The sequence below is a fragment of the Bos indicus x Bos taurus genome, chromosome 26 (assembly GCF_003369695.1).
Source record: "Bos indicus x Bos taurus breed Angus x Brahman F1 hybrid chromosome 26, Bos_hybrid_MaternalHap_v2.0, whole genome shotgun sequence".
Taxonomy (NCBI): Eukaryota; Metazoa; Chordata; class Mammalia; order Artiodactyla; family Bovidae; genus Bos; species Bos indicus x Bos taurus.
In genome coordinates, this window is record NC_040101.1 from 30,277,276 (window position 1) to 30,304,423 (window position 27,148).

Below are 27,148 nucleotides of genomic sequence, written 5' to 3' on the forward strand. Positions count from 1 at the left end.
AATGTCAGGTGGCACAGTAGTAAAGGAATCTGCCTGCTAATGCAGGAGACGCCAGAGATGCGACTTCGATCCCTGGGTCAGAAGATCCCTTGGAGATGGAAATGGCAACCCACTCCAGTATTCTTGCCAGGAAAATTCCATGGACAAAGGAGCCTGGTGGGCTACAGTCCAGGGGGGTCGCAGAGTCGGCTATGACTGAGCACAGCACAGCAGCAGTATTTAGGAAAAGTTCAGCTCACTGACCATCAGTTCTAACTGTGGTAGGCTCTCAGCAGACAGAAGAGTTTGATTTCCAACCCGTTTTCCAGATCCAGATGAGCTGAGTCTGAGTCCTCCAGAAAATAAGGGTAATCACAGATTTTATTTAGAGAGAAGTCAAGTCATCTCTTGGAATTAGTAGAGTGGAATGGGGAAATGTGAAATAATAATGCTTTCTTTTTGCTGATTTCTCCCTGGAAGTGAATGATGTTGCTTGTGCATAATCTGAGACCACTCATCGGCCTCTCTTTCCTCCCAAGTTGTCAGTGAACTTCGGTCCACCCCAGGGCATTTCCTTTCCAGATGGGGTACTGGAAGAAAATACGTTCCAAGATTTGAAAATGAAAATTCTTAAAGGGAGTTGCTCACAAGAGGCTGACAGTCCTACTTTAATTTTAAAAACTTTAATTACAGATGTACAGAAAAGTTACAAGAATAATAGAAAGAGTTCTTATATGTATTTCACCCAAATGTCTCAAATGTGAATATTTCACTGTGGTTGCTTTTCCTTTATCACTCTCTCTTTGTCCACCTTCTACACACACACACACACACACACAAAACTATTTGAGAGTAAATTGTAGACATAATGCCCTGTTATTCCTAAAAATAAGTAAATGATCAAAGTCAGGAAATTATAAACGATCCAGTGCTTTTATCTAATGAACACACCTTATTACAGTCTCACCAGTTATTCTACTAATAGCCTTTATAGAAAAAGGAAAAAGTATGGCCCAAAATATAATCCTAACTAGATGATCATATTGCATTTCATTTTCATGATTCTATAGTCTCTCTTAATCTTTAAAAGATTTAAATACTTTAAAAGTATTTTAGGACAATTTCTTTGTTTTTCATGACCTGTCTAAAAATAATTGACATATTATAAAAATTTTACAGAATTATGGAAATATTAAAGAGTTTCATACTGAATAACATAAATAATAAATTAGTGAGGAAGTAGAAAAAGCTCTTCCTGGAGAGAATGCCAGCTAATAAACACAGAAGGAATGATAGAATGAGCAAATCACAGCTTGACAACCGGAATAATAATAATTAGGCAAAAGTCATCAATGGGTGATAAACTTGCAGGTGAAACATTGATGAATAAAGGATATTTACATAGTTTCAAAGTATTTTCCCAAAAAATATGTGTTCGTTACAAAGAGAAAAATAATATATGTATATTGAAGAAAGCTGGAAGACACCATCTTAACAAGGGATCAAAGCTAGTGTCACCAGTAATATGCAGTTAGACAATTTGTGCCTCCTGATATCATGCACTGAAAAGGGCAGTCTCACTCTGGTATTCCTGACCAAACATGCATAACCTGGATTTAAACACAAGGAAACACCAGACAAATCTCATCTGAGGGGCAATCTATAAAGTAAATAGCTTATACTCTTCAAATTCTGCCAGTTAATCAGAAAATTTGTAACTTCCCTTGACAGCCCTACTTTGGTCTAGATGTGTGTGTCAAGGTGGTCAAGGGGGATCTGGTTCTTCAGGACAAAGGCCAGGTTTTATTTTGATCTTGGAATGCTCTGAGTCCCTCTCACAGAACAGCTGTGCCCAGCAGATTGCACTAGGGCCAAAGGTGCCATGCCTAGCTCCTACTCCAATGGCTGCAGAGTCACTGACTCCAAGGTCCAGGATGCCCATCTCCATGGCAAGGCATTTGGCCCTGGCTTTGGCATACTCGAGTTTGGAGGCATTTTTCCAAGCGCATTAATATAGGACAAATAAAGGGAAGCACTACCTGATGTAGAATGTAGAAATTTTTTGGCTCTGGGGAGTAAGAACTAGGAAGTTAAGCTGGCTCAGGAAGAGAAAAGTGACTATTTAGAATGACAATGTCAAGAGACAGTTACAGTGGAGTTTAGTCTTTCTGAGGGGAGTTGGGAAGAGAGGAGGAGAGCTATAACTACAACTTTCCCTTAATTCCCTGGTTTCCCAATGCCACTGTAAGCCCCTTAGCCAACTCTAGAGGGGTAGATCCCATTCAGGTAGCATCTTTGACCTCAGGCAGTGGCTATCTTCTCTCTTCCGGATAATGGAGAAGGAAACAGTGTTCAGGACACAGCCTCTTGGGTTGGTTTCTAGTGACCTATGGAATGACAAGCTCCAGTGCCTATTACTACACCAAAGTGATGTCTGAGCTCTTCTTACATACCCCATCGGACACTGGAATCTCCTTCCAGGCCATCAGCAGCATGGAGGACTTCTGGGATGTGAGTATGAGATCTCCTCTACCCCTCCCCTCTTCTTCACAGTGGCCTAAAGCCTGAGGCCATGGGCCAGGTTTCAGGGCTGTCAAAGGGTAGATAAGGCCATATCCAGAGACAGGGCATTCCAGCATTAGGCTGAGTCATGGGGTCAGGCAAGAATTAATGGGTCAGACTAGACAGAGTTCAGGTGGTGATAGGTTAGAGATCGGGATGATAATCAGAGAGTCAAGTCAATGCTTAAACTAGTATTGAGAGTCAGAGGTAAAGCAGAACTTCAAAATGTATTTTAAGTAAAGAATAAGGCCACATCAGGCTGAGATTTGGCCAGAGTTCATGGCTAGGCTGAAGAGCCCAACAGAAGCAGACTGGAGACAAGCTGGAGGGGGTCAGTGAGTATGGGAAAAGGGAATTCTAAGGGTAAGAGTCAGCAGAGTCTGGGTCAGGTTCAACCCAGTTTGTGCTCTAGTTTGCCCAGGGCCCATTACTGGACAGCTTGTATTGGACCAAATGGTACAACAACCAGAGCCTGGGCCACGGCTCCCACTCCTTCATCTACTATGAGAACCTGTTGCTGGGGGTTCCGAGGCTGCGGCAGCTGCGGGTCCGCAATGACTCCTGCATGGTGCATGAGGACTTCCGCGAGGACATTCTGAGCTGCTACGATGTCTACTCCCCAGACGAGGAAGAGCAACTCCCCTTTGGGCCCCTCAATGGCACAGCGTGAGTGAGTCCCCCAACCAGTGTCGCAGGGCTTGCCCCTCTGAGCCTGATGCCATCCCAGGCTTGGGAACCATTTCCATTCAGACTTAAAGAGCCTTGGGGGTACTTGGTGGGGCGGTGAGAGGCGTCTCTCTGAGACCCATCTGTGACTGTTTGGAGACCCTGGTCTGGGTCATTGAGGAACAGAAAAGGTATGTGAGCAGACAGAGCCATAGCCTTCAGAGTTGTCTTCACACACAGGTCCCTGTCACAGCTGCCCTACTCTGGAGGCAGTCTTGCCAGAGGAAGCATCCTTTCTTGCCCAGAAGACCCTCCTGGGTATGGAGAATGGATCCACACAAGTCATGGCTGGAAGGGTCTGACCCTTGGAGCTAATAGGGGAAGGCAGCAAGGGGCCAAGGATGGATGAGGCATTAGGGAAGAAAGGGAAAGGGTGAATAGGACAGGAAAGAAGAGGAGAGAAATAAGGGTTCAGGGAGGAAAGTTTGTGGACAAAACAGAGAATCATGAGGCTAAGTAGCCAGGTGCACATGAGAAGAAGGGGTCTTTTCTGGGCTACATGCTTTCCTCATGGGGACTACTCAGGCTGGAGTCAAAAGTGGACTTGGGTTTATTATCTGTAGACTTGGGTGACATTGTAAAATATCAGGAGATTTACATTTGAACTTCACTTCAGCCACTAACTAGCTGGATTATCTCAGACATCTGAGTATTAGTTTCATCCTCTGTAAAATATGAATAATATTTTTCCTTCCTTCTCAAATAGTTAGGTTAAACAAGATAATATATGTAAAATGTATATGCGATATATATAGGTAATATATATGAAACAATAAAGCCCAGACAGTTATAAAATGCTGCCATTGCCTTGGGAGTCCAGCTTCTGGGCCTGGCTCAGACCTCTCCACTCAGGTGGCTTCTTCTGTGACAGATGGACCTACCACTCGCAGGATGAGCTGGGGGGCTCCTCTCACTGGGGCCAGCTCACAAGCTACAGTGGAGGTGGCTACTACCTGGACCTTCCAGGATCTCGACGGGCCTGTGAAGAGGCACTCAAGGACCTTAAGGAGGGCCTATGGCTGGACAGGGGCACTCGGGTGGTCTTCATCGACTTCTCAGTCTACAATGCTAACATCAATCTTTTCTGTGTTCTGAGGTGGGTCCCCTTTCCCTGCCTTCCCTCTGTCACCCATGGTTCCTGGTTCACCTCTCCTCTGCTGGAGACCCTTCCTTAAATGTGTTCCCTGTGGTGGGGGAGGGGAGAGGATGGGAGGAACTGTCCCAGCACAGGCCCCACCAGACACCCCACTCCTCCCACAGACTGGTGGTGGAGTTTCCAGCTACAGGAGGTGCCATCCCATCCTGGCAAATCCGCACGGTTAAGCTGATCCGCTATGTCAGCAACTGGGACTTCTTTATCGTTGGCTGTGAGATTGCCTTCTGCATCTTCATCTTCTACTACGTAGTGGAGGAGATCCTAGAGCTCCGCATCCACAGGCTTCGTTACCTCAGCAGCATCTGGAACATTCTGGACCTGGTGGTCATCTTGGTGAGGGACAGATGTCCTAGACTTGGGACACCTGGGGTGGTGCAGGGAGGTCTACCCTGAGAGGGGCTCCCAGTTCTTCCTTCTGGCATCCCAAGTCCTTGGGACTTCTGGTCAAATCACTGTGTAACAGCTCCCTAATCCAGAGGCTGATGTGCCCCAGGCTCGGCCCTGGAAGAATCCTATCTCCATGTTTCCTCTCCCTCCGGCCTGTGATCCAGGCCCTGCTTCTTTTTTGTACCTGACGTTATGTTCCTCTTCTGTCTTTCCCCCTCATGACCTGTCCCCTTGAAACTCCTGCCTTTTCTCTTCTATTAAAATTTTCTGCCTCTTCATCTTCGTCTCCTTCCTATTAACAGGACACATGCATGTCCGACCAAGGCTGGAAAGAGGTGGGGGAAATAAAATTGCTTGGCTCCATCTCTCCATGGTCCTTTACAATCTACATATTTACCACTGGCCTCACAGCCTTCTCTTGGACTTTAAGCTGTTCCCCCAATCATCCTATCCAGTTCCACTTGAACCTAAGATAGTCAACCACTCAGCAGGGAGAGAGGTGTTTTTCTACCTACCTGTCTTACCCACCCCAGGTCTCCCCTGGGACTTCATGGTTGAACTTCCCTTGAGATTCTCTTGACTCTCTGACACTCCCCAACTCCCGTTGTGACAGCTCTCCATTATGGCTGTGGGCTTCCACATATTCCGAACCCTCGAGGTGAATCGGCTGATGGGGAAGCTTTTACAGCAGCCAAACATGTATGCTGACTTTGAGTTCCTCGCCTTCTGGCAGACACAGTACAACAACATGAACGCCGTCAACCTCTTCTTTGCCTGGATCAAGGTACCTTGGGGCTCCGCACCCTCAGCAGCACCTCAGGGCACGCATTCTCCCTTCCCTAGGACTTGTCTCATTTTCCTTGTCTGGTTTTGGCAACTCCTGTGGCCTCCCTAGGCCCCCGGAGTGGACTGTTTCAGGCTTTCCTCTTTCTTCCCTAATTACTTGGTTCAATATGGCCCTTTCAGATATTCAAGTACATCAGCTTCAACAAGACCATGACCCAGCTCTCCTCCACGCTGGCCCGCTGTGCCAAGGACATCTTGGGCTTTGCCGTCATGTTCTTCCTTGTGTTTTTCGCCTACGCCCAGCTGGGCTACCTGCTTTTCGGGACCCAAGTGGAAAACTTCAGCACTTTCGTCAAGTGCATGTGTGTGTCCTTCCCCCTCCACTCCTCCCTGGCCCCTCACCCTCTGGCTCTAGGGGTGTGTGTATCCTTGGGGAATTTGGGTGGATGTGGATGTGGGTGTCTCTGTGCTTAAAGCATCTGGATGAGTCCCCAGAAGCCCTAGTGTGTGTGCTCAGCATCTCTGACCTTGTTCTGTCTGCATCAGATTGGGTCAGGGGTCTGAGTTCACTGAAGAGCAGTAGGGAGGGAAGTGGGATGGCGTCAAGGTTATGGTTGGGCTCAGGGTGAAGCCCAGGCCATGGTGTCTCAGCTTCACTCAGTTCCGGATCATCCTTGGGGACTTTGACTACAATGCTATTGACAACGCCAACCGCATCCTGGGACCTGTTTACTTTGTCACCTACGTCTTCTTCGTCTTCTTCGTGCTCCTGGTGAGGGTCCCACTGAGGGATGGGGATTTGGGAACATGAGGAGTGGAGATGTGAATGGCCTGCAAGGTGGGGTTTTGTCCCCCACTCCACCCATGTTCTACACTAATAATTACGGAGGGTTTCTCAAACCAAGGATGGAGAGGTGGGGGGCGAGGAGAACCTCTGTATTTTCTGAAGGTTGGCCAGTGTGTGGTCAGCACAGTTAGGCAGTTTGCAGAGTATAAAGGAATCTGCAGGCTCCCTCCCTAAAATCAAACCCCTGTCCTCCAAGGATGGAAAGAGAAGGAAGGCTACTTCATGGGGAGAAGGGCCTGCCCTTGGAAGCTTTTCTGCCTATTTTCTAAGACCCTCTTTCCCCTGGGGCTCTCTGGCTCTTTCTACTACCATTGTTTGGTATTTGCTCTCTCTCCCTGCCAACCATGAAAGATCTGTGTTTGATTTTTGTTAGAAAAGCCAGCAGGTTTCTTTATTTGATTGGTGGACAGGGATACAGATATGGATTTGGGGATAGACGGTGAAGAGAGCACAATTTTACTCTCACCTTGGAAAGTTTCTGGCTTCAGTGACAAGCAGACCCTTCCATGAAGGGGGCCTGTGGCGTATGTTGGGGTATCTTTGTGGCCGGATTACTGCAGCAGGAAGGGAGGACATCAGGTTGATGAAGGGGCATGACCCCCACTCCCACCCCCACAACAGAACTGTGCTGAAAGCCTGGGCTCTGGGGACCCTGAGATGTGGGGATCAGTGGGCTGCAGAGATGGCGCTGGAGGTATTGGCCTTTTTGGAACACATGTTGGGACGTTCATAGGGTCCGTGGGCTTGATGCTGTCAGTGGATCTGGAAGTGAGGACTCTGGTCCCTGCTTTCTCCTCCAGAACATGTTCCTGGCCATCATCAATGACACATATTCAGAGGTCAAGGAGGAGCTGGCTGGACAAAAGGATGAGCTACAGCTTTCAGACCTCCTGAGACAGGTGACTACTCAGTCTCCTTGAGCCGCACATGTACATCAGGGCCCAGGTCAAGGCTCTGTGTCCTGGTCTGCGCCTGATGGGTTAGGGGCCTGTGCTCTCGTGTGCCTTCAGCTTATCCCTGGGATCCTGTCACCCTGTGAGTGCAGGTGGGACAAGAGATGAGGAGGAGGTTGCAGGAGGGAACCAGGCCTGTTTCTTTTCCCTGTCCAGGGCTACAACAAGACCCTACGGAGGCTGCATCTGAGGAAGGAGCAGGTTTCAGATGTGCAGAAGGTCCTGCAGGCTGGGGAGCAGGAGATCCAGTTCGAGGACTTCACCAACACCTTGAGGGAGTGAGCAAGCAGAGATCCAACCTTCTCTGACATTGATCTATAAGTCCTTGACCCTCAAGCATATGCCCTTTGCCTATAACCCTCCAATCTTGGCCCATGGGCCTCTGACCTTGTTTTACAGGCCTTTAACCTTGGCTTATCGGAGAAGGCATGGCACCCCACTCCAGTACTCTTGCCTGGAAAATCCCATGGATGAAGGAGCCTGGTGGGCTGCAGTCCATGGGGTCTCGAAGAGTCAGACATGACTGAACGACTTCCCTTTCACTTTTCACTTTCATGCATTGGAGAAGGAAATGGCAACCCACTCCAGTGTTCTTGCCTGGAGAGTCCCAGGGACGGAGGAGCCTGGTGGACTGCCGTTTATGGGGTCGCACAGAGTCAGACACGACTGAAGTGACTTAGCAGCAGCAGCAGCAGCAACCTTGGTTTATAGGTCTCTTATCCTGACCTTCAGAACTGTGCCCCTGGTTTAAAGGACTCTGATTGTTCTATTCTGGACCTTGTTGAACAACCCTTAGCACCAGTGTAATACCATGATTCCCTAATCATTGTATACATGCCTCACTCCCACAAAACTCTGAGCTCAATTCTATGCTCCCTCACAAACACAGGATTATTTCCTTAGCCATCCTCTCCCTGCTTCTCAGTTAAACATATTAATAAACATTGATCAGATATATTGTGAGTACCAGCTGTGGGCCAGGCATATAATTAAATGAGATAATCTTTGTCTTTCAGGAATTCACAGACATATAAGCAAATAAACAGAAATCACAGAACAGTGATTCTGTTCCACAACAGAAATAACTAAAAGCAAGGGAGCATGGAGGTATAAAAGCACATACAAAGGCAAAGAGGTCTGAAACTGAGCCACATGCACAGGACTAATAAGTAACTGAGCATTGTAAGGCAGTAAATGAAAGGTTGGGCAACGCAGACGAGGCGGAGAAATGGGCTAAGGCCACATTGGGAAAAGCCCTGAACACCACTTCTCTATCCAAAGAATACGGTGCCCAGGAGAGGTTTTAAGCAGGGAAGGAGTATAGTTAGTCTTGTACTCTTTTTTTTGGGTGGGGGTAGGGGAGGGGCCGGAGAAGGCAATGGCACCCCACTCCAATACTCTTGCCTGGAAAATCCCATGGACGGAGGAGCCTGGTGGGCTGTAGTCCATGGGGTCGCTGAGTCAGACACGACTGAGCAACTTCACTTTCACTTTTCACTTTCATGCATTGGAGAAGGAAATGGCAACCCACTCCAGTGTTCTTGCCTGGAGAATCCCAGGGACGGGGGAGCCTGGTGGGCTGCCGTCTATGGGGTCCCACAGAGTCGGACACGACTGAAGCGACTTAGCAGCAGCAGCAGCAAGGGAGGGGCATGCAGTGCAGCTTTCGGGATTTTAGTTCCCTGACCAGGGATCAAACCTGGGCCCTTGGCAGTGAAAGTGCAAGTCCTAACCACTGGACCGCCAGGAAATTCAATAGGCTTGTACTTTAGAATAATGTAACTCTAGTTGCATTATGAAGAATGGATTTCAGGGGTAGGTAATGAAGGGAAGGCCACAGGGCAGGGGGTAGGGAGCAGGTAGAGGGTGGGTTATTTGGAGGCAAAGAGATTTTGCAGTAATTCTTTTAGGAGATCCTGAGGGCCTGAACCTAGTCAGCAGGAGTCAGGGAAGGAAGAAATAGATTCAAGGGATTGTGTGAGGGGTTTCAAACCACTAGACCTTGACATCCTGGCTTTCTCATGTGGCCCCCTTTGTCTCTAGAGAGCAAGACTCTTGCCAGAGTCTAGCAAAAAAAAAGAGTGAGGAGTCCATAATGGAGAGCTCACAGCCATGGCAGGTCAGAGGTCATTTCATCCCCCTGTTCTCTTCAGGCTGGAGCACACAGAGCATGAGACGACCAAGCTCACGGCTGCCTTCACCAGGTTTGACCAAGATGGGAACGGCGTCCTAGACGAGAAGGAGCAGAAGGAGACGCAGCAGAAGCTGGAGGGGGAGAGGGTGAGCCCAGGCAGCTGGTGGAGAGGCTACAAGGAAACTGCTCATCCTCCTCTTCCTGCAGCACACCCCGAACACTAACCAACTTGGAAATCCTCCAATGGATGGGCGGGAAAGACCTCTCTAGAATAGTGGTTCTCAAACTGCTGTGTGGTAGAACCCCCTGGAGAGTTTTAAAACATCCTCATGCTCAGGCCACACACTCCAGATCAGAATCTCTGGGGGAGTCAGTGGGGGTCAGCCATCATTTGTTTTCGATGTGGTTCTGCCAGAATTGGACACTGGCTGTTTTTTGTTTTTTAATTAATCAATTTATTTATTCATGGCTGTACTGGATCTCTGTTGCGGGCTTTCTCTAGTTGTGGTGTGCAGGCTTCTCATTGCGGTGGCTTCTCTTATTGTAGAGTATGGGCTCTAGGACATGTGAGCCTCAGTAGCTGTCGTATGTGGGCTCAGTAGTTGCGGCTCCCGGGCTCTAGAGCACAGGCTCAGTAGCTGTGGTGCATGGGCTTCGCTGGTCCATGGCATAGTGGGATCTTCCCCTGTCAGGGACTGGATCCACGTCTCCTGCATTGGCAGATGGATTCTTTACCACTGAACCATCAGGGAAGCCTCATCAGTCGTTTTTTTTTTTTTTTTTTCCAGTTTTTAAATATCTTTATTTACAAATTGGTATATTACCAGTCAGTTTGAATGCCATATGTGTGATAAAATAGATTATGAGAAATATCATATTTACAATGAAATCATTATTTTGTATAACTGAATCACCTAGTAGGCTACCTCTTGCAATAATAACTTAATGGGCCCAAATGTGCCCTTTGAATGGACCAATTTTATGCTTCTCTTAGAAAATTTTGAGTTCGGTGTAGTTTCTTGGTGCTTCTTTCTGTGATCCAAGTCTTAAGAGAAAATCCCAATGGAACCAGACCTCTCTGGGATTGAGGAGAGACAGGAGTGAAAGAAAAGACATCCTGTCACATCTTAGTCCCGCAACTGCTATGCTTTGCGGCAGGAGGAAAGAATCAGTCCCAAGAATTACATTGAACATTTCCAAATCTTCAATATCAAGGATGAATTTCTAAAACAGGTTTTGTAGATAGAAGCTCTCCAGCTAGTCATTAACTAAAATTCATATGCAATACAGTCAAGGATGCTGTACTTAACAAAAACCACATATAGCTTATTTATCTCTAATTTTAAAATAATTCTTTCCCTTATTGGGTATGCAAGTGAGCAGTGGAGAAAGTGGTGCATCTGCAATACCGGCTGGGGCCAGGGATTTCAGCGCTTCCAGAAGATGCGGGCTAGAGAACTTTACCAGGCACCGGAGGGGCTCTTCTCTCTCAGCCAGGATGCCCCCGTTTAAGTCACTTTTGAATTTCGTTTCAAGCTTATATTGTGCAAATTCTAGTCTTGGTTGAGGATAGTCTCCAAAAATTTCTTGAGTCACTCTCTGCACTCTTTCTTTTTCAACTTTGTTTTCATGAATGATCCTTGAATCCATATTTATATCTAGCCCAAGGCTTCCTTCTTGTAGAGATGTAGTACAGTTGTGAGTTTCAAAGCTCTGATTATACTGTTTAAAAACAATAGCCTTAAGAGAGTCCAGATATCGGCTTCTGAGGTCCATTTTCACAATCTGATGGTGTTTGCTAGCAACTGTCAGTGCCTGACCCAGAAGGGGTAGATTGCTCTTCAGTCGGGAGGACGAAGTGAAGGCATATGGAGTTTGGGAATAGTATACCACGTAAGCAGGTTTGTACTGGTTTGGCTTTTTATACTGTGTTCCCCAGGCAATTCGAATCCATACCGAGTTCTCCTCGGCGTCTCTGAAGCTGACTGTCACATTTTTTAATGCTCTCTGAAGAATTTTCTTGAATGAACTTTTGAATTGTTCCATATCAAAAAGATCAATGTCGTCACCTGGTGCTTTACTCATCTGAAAAACATCCCAAATTTTCTGGTGCCGATGAAACTGAGTATAAATGATGTCTAAATGGGCTGCGTCATTGAGACTCGCACGGTTCTCCTCACAAAGCAGAACCAAGTCCTGAACAATAGATTCCTTTCTCTGCCGAAAGTTTACGGTCTGCAGTTGATTTTCAGACAAAAAATTCCAGGTTTTTAGGATTGTCATCATTTCAGTCATTGGGATTTTCAAGATGGTCCTCCTGAAAAATTCGGCAAGAGTTTCATCCATCTCTTTGGCACTTGGGACCCGTGGCAGTCACAAGAGAGTCGCCTCAGAGTCGTGGGACGTGGCTTCTTCTAGGCTCCCGCCACATCCCGCCGGATCCCACGCCGCCGGGTTCTCGTACCCACATCGCCGGCATCGCCGGCCGGCTCTCTCCTCATCGACTGTTCCCGCCCTCATCAGTCGTTTTTAAAGCTCCCCAGGTGACTCCAGTGCATAGCCAAGGTTGATCATCATTGCTCTAAAACACAGCCTCAGGGAGAAAAGGACCAATTGCCGAGGAATCTCTGACAATTCCTTCAGAGCTCTTGCCCTCTCCTTGGAGTTCTCAAACTCTGACCCTTAGCTGCCCCTCCTATGCCTCTTCATCCCTAGCCTGCATAGACCAAAAAGCCAAGGGCTAAAGGAGCAGTGCCAGGACACTGTCCCTCCTCTCCCTCAACAGAGTTGGCTTCTAGTGAGTGCCCCATTCATCAGTGCTTCAAAGAGCTTGTGTTTTGTTTCTTGGGGAGGTGATTCTCTCCCAGAGGTTAGGCCAGCTTTGTGTCCAGCACCACCACTCTGATTCTGTTGTCTCTAGAGTTTGAGGGGAAAAGGGAATAGCAATAACTATAGCCCAAGGCCTGGTCCTGAGAGCCCATTAGAGCAAGTGATGGAGCAGGAGCTGATGACTTCCCAGAGTCATCTTCTCCCTGACCTCTGACTTCCTGATCAGGTGGCTGTCCATGCTGAGATTGAGAACTTGGGCTGGTCCATTGTGAGGAGCCCACCAGGCGAGTCGAGTCCAAAGCAGGCTGCCAAAACAGGTGGCTGGGTTTCGGGAGAAGAATTCTACACGTACGTGCAGCCAGGGGGCCCAGGGCTGACTGTGTTTATGTCGTTCTACCTTGAGCTTCTTTCCACAACCTTCCAACTCCCTATCCTACCCCAGGGAAAACCCCTGTCCCCCTTTAATTCTCCCAGCACCACTGGGCCTTATGTTCTTTGCTCCCATCCGGGCATCCCCTGTTCTGTACCCCCTTCCCCTGGAATCACCCAGCTCTCCAGACACACATTTCTGCTCCTTTGGTCTCTCTCAAATCCTGCACAGGCTCACAAGGAGAGTTTTGCAGCTGGAGACTGTCCTGGAAGGAGTCATGACCCAGGTTGATGCCATGAGGTCAAAGCTGACGATGGTGGAGAGGAAGGGGTGGCTGGCTCCTCTTCCAGGCGCAGTGAGTGGTCCTTCACCTGGCTCTTCCTGGCTCCCCACAGCTGATCTCTACCATCTTTTCTACTTAGTGGATGGAGGCAAAACATTTTTGAAAGATCAGCATTTCAGTCTCCTGGGGCAACATGTTCCCGGTAGTCAGTCTGTCAGTGGAGATCAGGGGGTGGAAAGAAGAACTGAAGTTGTTTCTCTGGCCTGAGGGCGACCTTAGCCTCCAGGAGAGGGTCTGGGGTTGGAGAAACAGATCCAGGTAAAAGGAAAGTGGGACACAAACTCCTCCTCCAAGTGACCTGTCCTTTTTTTCTTCCAACAGGGGGAACAAGGCATTTGGGAGCACCTGCAGGCAGCCCCAGCTGTGACTCCAGCCCCCTGGGGACTCTAGGGCAGGCAGGAGAGTAGTAGGGGAGGGGTCCTAAAGCTTCAGACAGCAGGTTCCTCTGTCACCGCCTCCCCAGAAGCTCCCCCAGCACACGCCCTCCACTTCTAGGGCAGTGGGTGCTACCACTGCTGCTGCCAAACCCCACCCTGTGCCTGGCCTTTTGAGCCAAGGTTTCTGTGTGTAGCTGTATAGCTCTATGAAATATTTCCTGCTGGGCCTCTCACCCCCCGTGGGCTCTGAATTCTGCTGTGATAATTTTTTTTTTTTAAGTCAAAAACAATAAAGAAGGGTAATAACTTTCCTGAGCATCTGGATAGCCATGATTTGTGAAAAAAGTAGAAGCTGAGAGAACAGCAATATCTAGATGTCTTCTTACTTGCCAGTGAAACTTTTCCTCTGTGTGTCTTGAGGACAACTGCTGGCAACCATGGGGTTCACTTCTTCCCCATTGGGATTCCATGTGAAAGAGAAGGGGAAGCCAGAGAGGAGGGGACACTTTCTTGCGTGGGGAGAGTACAGTGTTGTAGAGGAGTTGGATTGGTGACCTCCCTCAACCTTCCCCAGCAAAGTCCAGGAAGGCTCAGGGGCAAGTCTGCCTCCAGACGTGCCCCTGAACAGGGAGGGGGGTGTAAACCAGAACAAAGCTGAAGCCTGAGGAGAAGCTGGCCAAGAAACGACCTCCGGATTCTAGGATCTTTGGATAAAATGTGGGGGACTCTGATTCTCTCCTTCCACAGGACATTGTGGGTTTGCCTGGTGATTATCAATAAAATAAAATCCTTAGGAAAACCAGGACTTTGCACTTGCTTTGGGGATGGCAGGAGAAAGAAGAGGGGCTGGAACTGTGACCCATCCTTGTATTAATACTAGGGCTGGAGAAAGCTCACCCCTCCTGGGAAGTGTAGAGCTGGGGCAGTGACAGTGTGAAGAAGCTGGGCTTCCCCAGGAGTCCTGAAGGAAAAACTTCTGACTCATAGGAATGGTTTGAAATGGTGGACACTTTGGAAGGAATGATGCTAAAGCTGAAACTCCAGTACTTTGGCCACCTCATGCGAAGAGTTGACTCGTTGGAAAAGACTCTGATGCTGGGAGGGATTGGGGGCAAGAGGAGAAGGGGACGACAGAGGATGAGATGGCTGGATGGCATCACTGATTTGATGGACGTGAGTCTGAGTGAACTCCAGGAGTTGGTGATGGACAGGGAGGCCTGGCGTGCTGCGATTCATGGGGTCGCAAAGAGTCGGACACGACTGAGCGACTGATCTGATCTGATCTGATGATTGTCCTATTGGAGGAGGTGGAGGTGGTAATCTAGGGTGTTCTGGTCCTTAGAAGGGGTGTGTGTGTGTTTGTGTGTGTGTGCACGAGCACACTGTTGGGTGTGGGCAGTGAGAGTGTAGATGGAGAATAACCAGAGATAAGACAAAAAAGCTCCTACACCAAGATTTCGAGAGTATAGGCCTGCATCTTGACACCTGCTATATCCCCTCTCTCTTCCCTTGTGATCTTTATTCCTCCCTCATTTTGCACATTCCACTGCTCCCCACTTTCTTTTTTCATCCATTCCCTTCACCCATCCCTGTTCTTCCATCCCATCAAATACATTCTATTTGTATTTGAAACAGCTGAATCAATTAAGAACACCAGACTGTATCCTCAGTTCTGAAAATTTATAACTGGACTTCCCTGGTGGTTAAGACTCTGTACTCCCAATGTGGACACATGGGTTCCATCCCCTACAGGGTTGGGGTAACTAAGATCCCACATGCCAGGTGGTGTGACCAGGAAAAAAAAATATGATCTAAGCTTTCTTCAAGAAAGGTTATAGCAACGGAAGAGAAACAGGTGCCAGTCTGCTGTTTGAAAAAAAAAACGCCCAGTGAGTTGACCTTAATCTAGGACATCGGAAGTGAAGTGAAAGTCACTCAGTACTGTCCGACTCTCTGCGACCCCAAGGACTATACAGTCCATGGAAGTCTCCAGGCCTGAACACTGGGGTGGGTAGCCTTTCCCTTCTCCAGGGGATCTTCCCAACCCAGGGATCAAAATCAGGTCTCCCGCATTGCGGGTGGATTCTTAACCGGCTGAGCCACAAGGGAAGCCCAAGAATACTGGAGTGGGTAGCCTATCCCTTCTCCAGGGGAACTTCCCGATCCAGGAATACGAACTGGGGTCTCCTGCATTGCAGGCGGATTCTTTACCAACTGAACTATCAGGGAAGCGGAAGAGAGAGTGTTTTGGCTCAGGTGTAACGGCCTGAAGGTTTCCCAGAGCCTGGATGAGATTAGCTTCAAAAGCATGGATTTCCTGAGCAGTCCTTCAGCGACTAATACCGGCCAGAGTGAGGATTCTCTGAGGAGGGGCTAACTTGTCTCTTTACCACTTTATAGTCAGCAGGCTACACTGGGCTCGACCCATCCAAGAGGTCGTGGGTCTGTTACTAGGCTAACGATACTTCCAGGGAGTGGCCGCGGGATTGAGTGCATCCTTCGTTCCAGATGTCGGACCCTTGGCAGCGCGTTCACTCACGAAGACTATTTTGGCTTTAAATTTGGCTTAGTGCTTAAGCTTGGTTATTATTCTTTACTTGAGACATAACTTAGCCCACAAGCGCAGAATCACAGGGCATTGAACCCAGGGCGGGGAGGGCGGGGCACGCCCAGCGCGCATGCGCAGCACCTCACAACCGGAAGCAGCGCGGGGCAGGGCATGGCGGCGGCGGCGGCGGCGGCGGCCGAGGGTGTCCCCGCGATCCACCGCGAGGAGCCAGTTCGAGGTATGCGGAGTGGACGGGGATGAAGTGTCCGGTGGGGAGGCCTGAGTCTCCGGGTACGGCCCCGAGATGCCGGGGCTCACCTGGCGGGAGCGGGCAGATCGGAGGGGCGCGCCTGTGTGTGAGCGTGTTTGTCCTGTCAGGGCTACTGAGAAAGAGTGGCCCCGAGGTCAAGTGTGGCCTGAGGCCGGTGCAAGGGAGCAGAGGCCTGAGGCAGAGGCGGGTGAGGCTGGAAGGAAGTGAGGGACTTGGAATTACGGCACTTGAGAATGGAGCCGATTTGATGGAATGAGGTCAGGTGGAGGGGTGTGGGGAGAAGCTGCTGTGTCTGGATTAGGACCGGGGCAGGGCGGGGCACTTACTCGTTCTCCTTTGATTCAGATGATGTCGCTGTGGAGACTGCTGAGGAAGCAAAGGAGCCTGCTGAGGCTGACATAAATGAGCTCTGCCGGGACATGTTCTCCAAAATGGCAACTTACCTGACTGGGGAACTGACGGGTGAGGCGCGGTCCGGATGGATGCGGGTAGTGCCGGGCACCACTCGCTGAAGTGGTTTGGCGTTTGGCACAGGCAAACCCGTGAGGTGCTTTAGCAGCGTCAGTGTGCGGCTCCCTCCCTAACCCCATAAACCTTAAAACATGCCTGTTGGAAGTTTGGGGAGGTCAAGAAAGCGTAGGAAAGAAGTCCCTCCCTTCCCTGGAGAAATTCAGGAACTACTTTCAGAAACACAGGATGAACAGCAAGGGCACACTATGTAGCACAGAGAACTGTATTTAATGTCCTATGATAAACCATAATGGAAAAGAATGTAAGGAAAAAAGAATGTGTGTGTGTGTGTGTGTGTGTATGGCTGAGTCACTTTGCTGTACAGCAGTAATTAACACAGCATTGTAAATCAACTGTACTTCAAAAAAAAAAAAATTGGTGCAGAAACACGTAAGAATACTTAGTACAACCCTGCAGGTCTCCATAGTGTAGACTGAGCCTGAGAAAACGAAAAAGAATTAATCAAGAAGTGCTTTCTTGGGGCAAGTGTATTTTGAAAGGGGTTGTAAAGAATATAAGAATTCATTGGCAGAAAAGTGGGAAATGACTAGTGAGTGAGATAGTATAAGCAAGCTGTTTGTTTGGCTAAAGAGATGTACTTATTAGGTTAAAGGGAACTGGGGAGTGACCAGCAAAATTTGGGGTCTATTAGGTTGGTCTGAGAATTTGATGACCCACTCTTTGAGACATGATTAATTTTTTGGTCCAGTGTGTATTTCCAAGTGAAGCATGACCCACGTGTGGAGGAAGGTCCAAAAAATGAAGTCTGGGTCAAGTGTAGCTTTTCATAAGGGTCTGTTACATTGTTTCACTTCCCCAGGAAGTTGCTGTGAGCTAAATTTGTGAACCAGAATGTATGAGAAAATGCTTGATGAATAGGAGGGGTTGTGAGTCTCCAACAGCCTATTTATTTGTTTATTTCTGAACAAGAGAAACCAAGCAACAAAATCTAGATTTTATTTATTTATTTATTTATTTATTTTGGCTTTTCTTTAAAAATTCCAAGGACTTGGCAGTGCTCCCATTCTTGCAAGGCTCTAGTTGACTAGAGTTGGGCATTGTCTCCTTTAAATGGACCAGCATGGTGCAGTTTGTCCCTACTACTCCCTGTTTTCTCCCTTTTACTGAGACCCAGTGTCAGTTGCCATGTATTACTCTTCTTATATTGTTTTTTAGTAGTGGTACAGAAATAGTTTTCTGTACCAATGTCTATCAAAATTGATAAAGTAAATGGTAGACTAAGACTAAGAAGATCATACTATTCCAAGAAATGAGAGTGTATTTCTTTGTAGAAGTGAATAATCTTGTGTTTAATATGCAAACACCTGGCTTGCTTCACTCATTTACATAATATTGCTGGTTCCTGGGTATTTGAGTGTGTCACCGTTGTTTGAAAGAGACAAGTTTGATAGCAGTGAGAGTGTGGATATGGAGGAGAGATGGAATAACAATATTTCAGATGAAGAGATATGGTCTGTGACTGAGTGATGGTAAAAGGAGTGGAGAGAGGAGCATGGACCCAAGATCATTACGGAAGTGGAGTTTATAAGACTTGTTGAAGTGGATATTGAGGGATGGGAGCAGCTAAAGACATGTCTGAGGTTTTAAGCCAGTGGTGCCATCAGCCAAAATAGGCAAGTTGGAAAGAGGAACCATGTTTAGTGTGAAAATAATATTTTCAGCTTGGGCTTTGCTGATTTTAGGTATTACTGGGATACTTGGGTGACTGTTCCCAAGACATTCAAGTGACTTGAATATGTGAGTCCAGAGCTCAGAGTGATCAGAGCAGGAGAAACAGATTTGGGAGTCACCTGCCTAGTAGTGTGAGTTTAGGATGTGTAGGAAGAGATTGCCAAGGAAGACCTTAGAGGTAGATAAGAAGACTTGGACTGAAATCTCAGGGAATGCCTGTATTGGGCAATTCGTTTTTATTAACAGTACTTAAAGTACCTAGATTTACAAATGATTTATTATAAAATTTAAAGTGGATTGTAATTTCCCTATGATTGTCATTCTTATCTATACGGATACTTTTTTGAGTTTGAAACTCAAAAACTCTGGGAGTGCCATAGGAATGTGCCACCTATGTAAACATCAGCCATGAGTCACAGCTGAGGAAGAGCTGAGACCAGATAGTTAAGGGAGTTGGATGAGAAGAGATCTGGCATAGACACTCAAAAAGAGCAGTTAGATTAGAAAATGCTATAGCAGCCAAGGAAAGGAGCAGTTCATGGAGAGAGGGAGATCAGTAATGTCAGATACTATGGAGAGGCCCAGGAGGATAATAACTGAGAAAAGGCCAAGGATTTGGTAATTAGGAGAGCACTGACAACCTTGGAGCATGTGATTTCTCTGGGTGTTGGGGACAGAGACCAGATAGGAACGGTTTATACCAGAGAGTGGTGGTGAGGAGGAAGCAGTGAGTGTAAGTTACTCTTTCAAAAGGGTTAACAGTGAAGCTCCTTTGCTTTACTGAGCGAATGATGTAGGTGTAGAATAGAGGGAGTGCTTTGGGGCTGGAGGAAACTGGAATATAGATAGAGAGGAAGGTGCCAGGATGGAGAGAGAATTTGGAAAGGCAAGGGAAAGGAGATGGTTGAAGAGAGGCTCTGAAGAGGTAGAAGGATTGGGATCAGGTACACAGGAGGAGAAGGAGCTGTCTTGGCAAGAATAGGAACACTTCTGCCTCTTGAAAATATATTAAGGTTCAGAGAAGTTTAGAAGTGAGGCAGAAAGATTGAGGCAGTTTATGTAAGTGGGCTTGACTTTTGGGAAAGTTGGAGTAAAGGCCATTTGCTTTGAGTAGGGATGGGGAAGGGAACCAAGGATGTGAGAAGCAGGCAAATAGTTTGGAAAACTCAGTGCATAAAATGGAATACAGAATCACAAGTAGTAAATGAGTTACTAAGAAGTGTTGAGGTCCTGCTGCTGCTGCTGCTAAGTCACTTCAGTCGTGTCCAACTCTGTGCGACCCAATGGAAGGCAGCCCACCAGGCTCCCCCGTCCCTGGGATTCTCCAGGCAAGCACTGGAGTGGGTTGCCATTTCCTTCTCCAATGCATGAAAGTGAAAAGTGAAAGTGAAGTCGCTCAGTTGTGTCTGACCCTCAGTGACCCCATGGACTGCAGCCTTCCAGGCTCCTCCGTCCCTGGGATTCTCCAGGCAATAGTACTGGAGTGGGGTGCCATTGCCTTCTCTGGTTGAGGTCTTAGTTGACTTTATATATATTTTGATTGATATATATATATCTTTTCCCCATCTCTTCTACATTTATTTGCAAAGCTGTTTTTTTCCTTATTTTCAATTGATGGTAATTGCTTTACTATGTTGTGTTAGCTTCTGCCATACAACAGTGTGAATCAGCTCGAAGTATTCATAGGTTCCATCCCTCTTGAACCTTCCCCTCTCCCCTCACCCCCAGGTTGTCACAGAGCACTGGGTTGAAGTTCCCTGTGTTACAGCAACGTCCCACTAGCTATCTGTTTTACGTATGGTAATGTATATGTCTTAGTGCTGCTCTCTCAATTTGTCCCACCCTCTCCTTCCCCTGTGTGTCCACAAGTCTGTTTTCTATGTCTCTATTCCTGGCCTACAAATAAGTTCATCAGTACGAATTTTCTAGATTCCATGCTATGCTAAGTTGCTTCAGTTGTGTCCGAATCTGTGCGACCCTATAGACAGCAGCCCCCCAGGCTCCCCCATCCCCGGGATTCTCCAGGCAAGAACGCTGGAGTGGGTTGCCATTTCCTTCTCCCTAGATTCCATATGTATGTGTTAATAAACACTATTTGTTTTTCTCTTTCTGACTTAACTTCACTCTATATAGCAGGCTCTAGGTTCATCTATCTCAGTAGGACTGACTCAAGCTCATTCCTTTCTATGACTAATATTCCATTATATATATATATGTACCACAACTTCTTTATCCCTTCATCTGTCGGTGGACATCTAAGTTGCTTCCATTTCTTGGCTATTGTAAATAGTGTTGTAATGTACATTAGGGTCAGTTCAGTTCAGTTCAGTCGCTCAGTCGTGTCCGACTCTTTGCGACCCCATGAACTGCAGCACACCAGGCTTCCCTGTCCATCACCAACTCCCAGAGTCCACCCAAATCCATGTCCATTGAGTTGGTGATGCCATCCAACCATCTCATCCTGTCGTCCCCTTCTCCTCCTGTCCTCAGTCTTTCCCAGCATCAGGGTCTTTTCAAATGAGTCAGCTCTTCGCATCAGGTGGGCAAAGTGTCATTTTGAATTATGCTTTTCTCAGGGTATATGCGCAGTAGTGGGACTGCTGGGTCATATGGTAGTTTTATTCTTTGTTTTTTAAGGACTCTCAATACTGTTCTCCATAGTGGCAGTATCAAGTTACATTCCCACCAACAGTGCAAGAGGGTTCCCTTTTCTCCACATCCTCTGCAGCATTTATTGTTTGTAGAGTTTTAAAACAATTATTTATTTACTTAGCTTTGGCTGTGCTGAGTCTTCATTGCTGCACGGGCTTTTCTCGAGTTGTGGCGAGTGGGTGCTACTCTCTGGTTGCAGTGCACAGGCTTCTCACTGTAGTGGCTTCTCTTTGTTGTGGAGCATGGGCTCTAGGGCACTCGGGCTTCAGTAGTTGCAGAATACAGGCTCAGAGTTGGGGCTCACGGGCTTAGTTGCTCTGCAGCATGTAGGATCTTCCTGGATCAGGAGTTGAACCCCTATCTCTTGAATTGGCAGGTGGATTCTTTACCACTGAATCACCAAGGGAGCCCCATTTGTAGATTTTTTTTGATGATGGCCATTTTGACCAGTGTTGAGGTGATGACCTCACTGTAGTTGTGATTTGCATTTCTCTAGTAATGAGCAATGGAGAAGGCAATGGCACCCCACTCCAGTATTCTTGCCTGGAGAATCCCATGGGCGGAGGAGCCTGGTAGGCTGCAGTTCATGGGGTCGTTAAAAGTCAGACACGACTGAGTGACTTCACTTTCACTTTTCACTTTCATGCATTGGAGAAGGAAATGGCAACCCACTCCAGTGTTCTTGCCTGGAGAATCCCAGGGATGGGGGAGCCTGGTGGGCTGCTGTCTATGGGGTCCCACAGAGTTGGAAACGACTGAAGCGACTTAGCAGCAGGAGCAGCAGTAATGAGCGATGTTGAGCCTTTTTCACATGTTTATTAGCCATCTGTATGTATCTGTGGAGAAGGCAATAGCACCCCACTCCAGTACTCTTGCTTGGAAAATCCCATGGACGGAGGGGCCTGTTAGGCTGTAATCCATGGGGTTGCTAAGAGTCGGACACGACTGAGCGACTTCACTTTCACTTTTCACTTTCATGCATTGGAGAAGAAAATGGCAACCCACTCCAGTGTTCTTGCCTGGAGAATCCCAGGGACGGGGGAGCCTGGTGGGCTGCTGTCTATGGGGTCGCACAGAGTTGGAAACGACTGAAGTGACTTAGCATATGTATCTGTATTTATGGTACGGTCTGCCCAGTTATATGATGTCACATTAGGGAGACCAAGACTGCTTGCTTCACCTCCCTTTTTCTGGTACATGAGTTTATCTTTTACCTTTCTAACTACGATCCTGAAGCTTCTGGATTTTATTTGGTTTGAATAGTTTGCCAGTTGTTGCCTGAATTCCTACTTAGACATTTAGAATACATATGTGTGTGCATAAGTTGCTTCACTCATATCCTGCTCTTTGCGACCCTATGGACTATAGCCCTCCAGGCTTCTCTGTCCATGGGATTCTCCAGGCAAGAATACTGGAGTGAATTGCTACACCCTCCTTCAGGTGATCTTCCGAACCCAGGGATCAAACCCACGGCTCCTGCAGCTCCTGCACTGCAGGCAGATTCTTTACTGCTGAGCCACCAGGGAAGCCCTAGAGTACATAGGCTGAGTATAAATGTCATAGATCAGAAGGGGCCTGCTTCTTTGACATTCCCTAGATCCTGCCTTGAACTGCCATTTGGTCATTAATTCCACATTCTAGTCATCTACACAAATCTTAAAGGTATCACATCTTCTGTGTTTGTTTTAAAGCGACCAGTGAAGACTATAAGCTCCTGGAAAATATGAATAAACTAACCAGCCTGAAGTATCTTGAAATGAAAGATATTGCTATAAACATTAGTAGAAACTTAAAGGACTTAAACCAGAAGTGTAAGTAATAATTTTACAATTAAACATATTTGTTTGTATTTAATGTTCATTTGTGCTTGAGGGAGTGGAGAAGGGAAGGGAACATGGTCTCTGTCCTCAGGTAGCTCATTTTCTAAAAGTGAATTACAAAGTTAAAGTGAATTTTTTCCACTCTGAGGATTACTGTGCTTTGGTGGTACAGTTATTTCTGCTTCTGAATCTTGAGTTGATCCATTTATTTCCAGAAAAATGGGGCAGAGGAAAGGTGGCCAGATTCTAGGGAATTAACTTAACAATGAAATCCGTAAAGGACTACTTTATAAACAGAAAACCATAACATATATAATCATAATATGCTGCTTTAGTTGGCAGAATATATTTTCCTGTTGACTTATATTTGTGTTCCCTGTCTATAGGGCTCTCCTTCTTGGTCTGGGAGTACCTAAGAAACTGAGTCAGTAATGGAAAGATTGCTTGAGGAGCAAGGAATTTCAAAGAGAGGAAAACTAGTAGATGAGAGAGACTTAACTTTGTTTAGGTCACCAGTCATACCTGATCAGCTAGCTACTGTCTTCTAAGGCATGTGCCCTGCCAGTGATCAGAATCATGTCACTCCACCTACTCTGTCTTAGGCAGAGCTGACCAGACACTAGCATGCTTACTTTCCACCTTTTTCTACATTCCTTGTTGATGCTGTATAAACCCTGGTCTGTCTTTGTTTTCAAAGATGCTGGACTGCAGCCTTATCTGGATCAGATCAACATAATTGAGGAGCAAGTAGCAGCTCTTGAGCAGGCAGCCTACAAGTTGGATGCATATTCAAAAAAACTGGGTAACCATTTTTATTTGTTTTGATTTGATAAGAGCACCCTCCTCCCAGTATGACCATATGATAGTTAACATTTATGGTATGCCTACAGTGATCTATTTTAATCTTCACAAAACCTCTGGAGAGTAACTTTTTATGACTAGTAGTAATAAAATAACATTTCCTGAGTGCTTAATAACATATCAGGCACTGTTCTTAATATTTTGTGCCTATCATTTTTTTTAATCCTTTGATCTCTGAGGTAAGTACATGATTTTTAGCCCCATTCTATTGAAGAGGAAGCTGTGGTTGAAGGAGTTATAACTGGCTTAAGGACAGCAGAGTTGCACAGTGAAAGTGCTTAAGGACACAAAGTTAGTATATAGAAGAGCTGTATTCCAAACTATGATTGATTTCAAAGCTCAGGCATTTAATTGTGGTTCAGCAGGCTGAAGCATCTTTAATAATGTAGATGCACATCTCAGAAATAGAGTAGGCAGTCCAATCAAGCCTTTCTTAAGGGGTTACTTTTCCTTTAAGGAAGAAACTGGTACTAGTGTTGATGCCTTGCTACCTGACTCTGGCTCTTATATCCATGGTTAAAAATAACACAGTTGTTAAAAAAAAAAACACGTTGTTTTTACCCTAGATATAATTTACATGTTATTTTTGATCATTGACAGTTGTTGACTACTTGAAGCGATTGGTTTGTAGCAGACTGAGATTTGACATGGGTGGTAGTTAACATTGTCCACAATTAAATTTACTAAATGGTGACTGTGAACTTTAGAAAGCATTGTGCCAGATGCTTACAGGGTTTTAAAGAAAGGGGGAATCTATAACATTAAGGGGTTTACTTGATGGTCTTTTAAATTCCTATATCTTTCAAAATTGTTTTCCTAGTGTGTATGAAGGATAGGAATAAGAAAATAAAAGGAGAAACGTACTTGAGTTTTCAGTCTGGCTCTCAGAGGGTGCCTGGGACAGAGCCTGGAGGGGCAAGTGCTTCCTATGCTTTTCTAAGGCTCCTGGTGGCTCCAGTGCTAATACGTTTGCTTAACCCTGGTAGAGTGTCTGAGCAGGTGCTGTTGACAGGGCTAGAATGTAGGGAACTCATTTTAGATTCTTGGTTATGTGTATGGATATTTGACTCCTTAAGTTGAGCACACTGATTATATTTGGACAGATATCCAAATATCTGTCGTAGCTAATAATGATAGTTAGCATTTATGGTGTACCCGTAATTTGGATACAATTTGGACAGCTACAAGGACTGAAGTTAATAGATATTTTTTAAAATGTAATAGACATTTTTAAATTTGCCTGGAAATGCTAACTAAAGAGTATCTTTGTAAGAGCTGATTTTGTTTTTTTAATGTTTTAATTTTTGGCCACATTGCACAGGCATGTGGGATCTTAGTTCCCCGACCAGGGATCAAGCCTGCGCCCTCTGCATTGGGAGGTGAAATCTTAATTACTGGACCACGGGGGAAGTCTTTTTTATTTTTTTCTTTCTTTCTCCCTCTCTCTCTTTTTTTATAAGAGCCCATTTTAAAAGATATAACTCTTCCTCTCCCTCTCCCCACTGCAGAAGCCAAGTACAAGAAGCTGGAGAAGCGATGAAAAACAACTGTGGGGACAAAGTCTTTTTTAATGTGGAAAGAATGTTTTATAAGACCTGAATCTTCAGGTTGATGAATTGTGAAAACTCCTCAAAAGGCAACTACGCTGGTCGTCCCAGAAACATCGCAACATTGGAGTAAACTGGAGAACTGTGGCTATCCTTGGAGGAACTTCTTTTGAGGCAGAATCCTCAGAAACTCAACACTTATAACTCCTTACCTTTTACTTGAATGCTTCATCATCCATTCAGGACAAAGAGTTTCTCAAAGTTCAGATAAACCTGGGCCTGCCAGTAGAATCAAATGAGAGGACCTCTTTTCCCTGGTAGCAGTTGATTACTGTATTATTTTCTTAAATGGTTGGTTTTTGAGTTACTGTGTAAAAGGTGGTTTTTGTCTATCAAGGATGTAATGTATTGCTAACAAGATTCTAAATTAAAAAAGGAAAACAAAGCAGTCTTGTTCTTGTCAGTTTATTACCTTGTGAATGTCAGTAATTTACTTTTCCATACATTGCAAATAACAGAAAATCTTAAAACTGTCTCAGGCCAAGTCTTCTAGACTGAACAGAAACAGTGGAAGGAGTGTCGTTGCGATAGCTTGGTGTATGTGATGGGCCCCTCCTGTCTCCTCTTTATGAGTCAGATGGCTAGAGACGGATGACACTTGGCATGTGTGCTCACTTTTGGAAATATAACAGGATGTGTGTATGTTAGGTGGGGAGGTGGGGCTGCCACCCAGGCTACTCAATAAGTAAAGCATTTTATAAAATATCTTCCTACTTGTGTCTGCAGCGTCAGGGGAGCTTCCGCGAACCTGGCTGTATTCTTTTCAGACTACAGACATCAGAGGGTACTTACTAACCAGTCTGGAAGACAGTCAGTCATATCCAGAGTGGGGTATCAGCAGTTACGAAGGTGCCTGAGGTCCCCAATTCCATTTCCAAAAGAGTTCTTAACTCTGTAATTTCCCACCATTTAAGTTCTAGAAGTCTTCCATGATCCTCTGCTTCTCTGAACCGTTGCTGTGGTCTCTTCTCATCTTAACTATGCCTCTAACCTGTAGTCTATGCTACTGGCAGATCAGTCTTTCTAAAATGTAAACTGGCCATATTACTCCTGCTTGGAATTGTCTTATGACTTCTCATGGTGTCTTTGAAAAAGCCAGACTCTTTTTTTTTTAAACTTAGAAACCAACATTTTAATAAGTATTTCGTATTACTTTTGTGTTTCTGAGGAAGTAGTCAAATGTAATTCCCTTTGGTTCTTTATTAAACTTTTTGTAACTTTTTCATATAAGATTCGAAGCATTTGGCCAGATACACACCCTGACACAAACTCGCATTTTGAAATTGGTATCAATATATAGAGGCAACAACATCCCCAATTCTATTCAGGGTTCTCCTAAGGTAAAGTTGAAAATACCATAGTTTTAATCTTTCATTCTATTAATGTATTACATTTATTGATTTGTGTGTGTTGAACCATCTTTGTGGGCTTCCCTGATAGCCCAGTTGGTAAAGAATCCACCTGCAATGCAGGAGACCCTGGTTCAGTTCTTGGGTCGGGAAGATCCACTGGAGAAGGGATAGGCTACCCACTCCAGTATTCTTGGGCTTCCCTTGTGGCTCACCTGATAAAGAATCCGCGTGCAATGCAGGAGACCTGGGTTTGATCCCTGGGTTGGGAAGATCCCCTGGAGAAGGGAAAGGCTACCCACTCCAGTATTCTGGCCTGGAGAATTCCATGGACTGGGTCGCAAAGAGTCAAACAACTGAGCGACTTTCACAACAACAACCATCTTTGT

At 46.2% G+C, this 27,148-nt stretch overlaps 2 protein-coding genes and 1 pseudogene across 9 annotated transcripts in view; 2 read left to right on the plus strand and 1 right to left on the minus strand.

Moving 5' to 3' along the window:
- PKD2L1 (polycystin 2 like 1, transient receptor potential cation channel) overlaps positions 1-14,251 on the plus strand; it is a 76,987-nt gene extending 62,736 nt beyond the window's left edge. For 5 of the 7 annotated variants that reach the window (XR_003508904.1, XR_003508906.1, XR_003508905.1 and 2 more), the window contains 12 exons: positions 2,363-2,490; positions 2,954-3,207; positions 4,139-4,363; positions 4,528-4,756; positions 5,424-5,594; positions 5,777-5,958; positions 6,248-6,368; positions 7,244-7,342; positions 7,553-7,674; positions 9,550-9,676; positions 12,586-13,084; positions 13,394-14,251. Coding sequence is in view for 1 of the 7 variants with exons in the window: in XM_027529174.1 (XP_027384975.1) it covers positions 2,363-2,490; positions 2,954-3,207; positions 4,139-4,363; positions 4,528-4,756; positions 5,424-5,594; positions 5,777-5,958; positions 6,248-6,368; positions 7,244-7,342; positions 7,553-7,674; positions 9,550-9,676; positions 12,586-12,707; positions 12,961-13,084; positions 13,394-13,462 (1,973 nt within the window). In the remaining 6 variants the exon portion in view is untranslated. The remainder of the gene's footprint in view (positions 1-2,362; positions 2,491-2,953; positions 3,208-4,138; positions 4,364-4,527; positions 4,757-5,423; positions 5,595-5,776; positions 5,959-6,247; positions 6,369-7,243; positions 7,343-7,552; positions 7,675-9,549; positions 9,677-12,585; positions 13,085-13,393) is intronic. The other 2 variants (XM_027529174.1, XR_003508909.1) reach the window with 2 other exon arrangements.
- LOC113884545 lies at positions 9,773-12,396 on the minus strand (annotated as a pseudogene). Its single transcript, XR_003508910.1, has one exon. The product of XR_003508910.1 is annotated as a centromere protein N pseudogene (transcript).
- A 1,881-nt stretch (positions 14,252-16,132) lies between the features above and the next one.
- Positions 16,133-25,798, plus strand: BLOC1S2 (biogenesis of lysosomal organelles complex 1 subunit 2). Its single transcript, XM_027529070.1, has 5 exons — positions 16,133-16,235; positions 16,614-16,730; positions 22,814-22,933; positions 23,640-23,744; positions 25,312-25,798. Exons 1-5 carry the CDS (start codon positions 16,169-16,171, stop codon positions 25,341-25,343), a joined length of 441 nt encoding a protein of 146 aa, XP_027384871.1. The 5' UTR covers positions 16,133-16,168; the 3' UTR covers positions 25,344-25,798.
- Positions 25,799-27,148: the final 1,350 nt, after the last annotated feature.

Coding starts and splice junctions, on each gene's coding strand:
- BLOC1S2 (XM_027529070.1), top strand. CDS start 16,169: ATGGCGGCGGCGGCGGCGGCGGCGGCCGAGGGTGTCCCCGCGATCCAC. Junction 16,731..22,813: donor CCTGACTGGGGAACTGACGG/GTGAGGCGCGGT, acceptor TTTGTTTTAAAG/CGACCAGTGAAGACTATAAG. Junction 23,745..25,311: donor TGCATATTCAAAAAAACTGG/GTAACCATTTTT, acceptor TCCCCACTGCAG/AAGCCAAGTACAAGAAGCTG.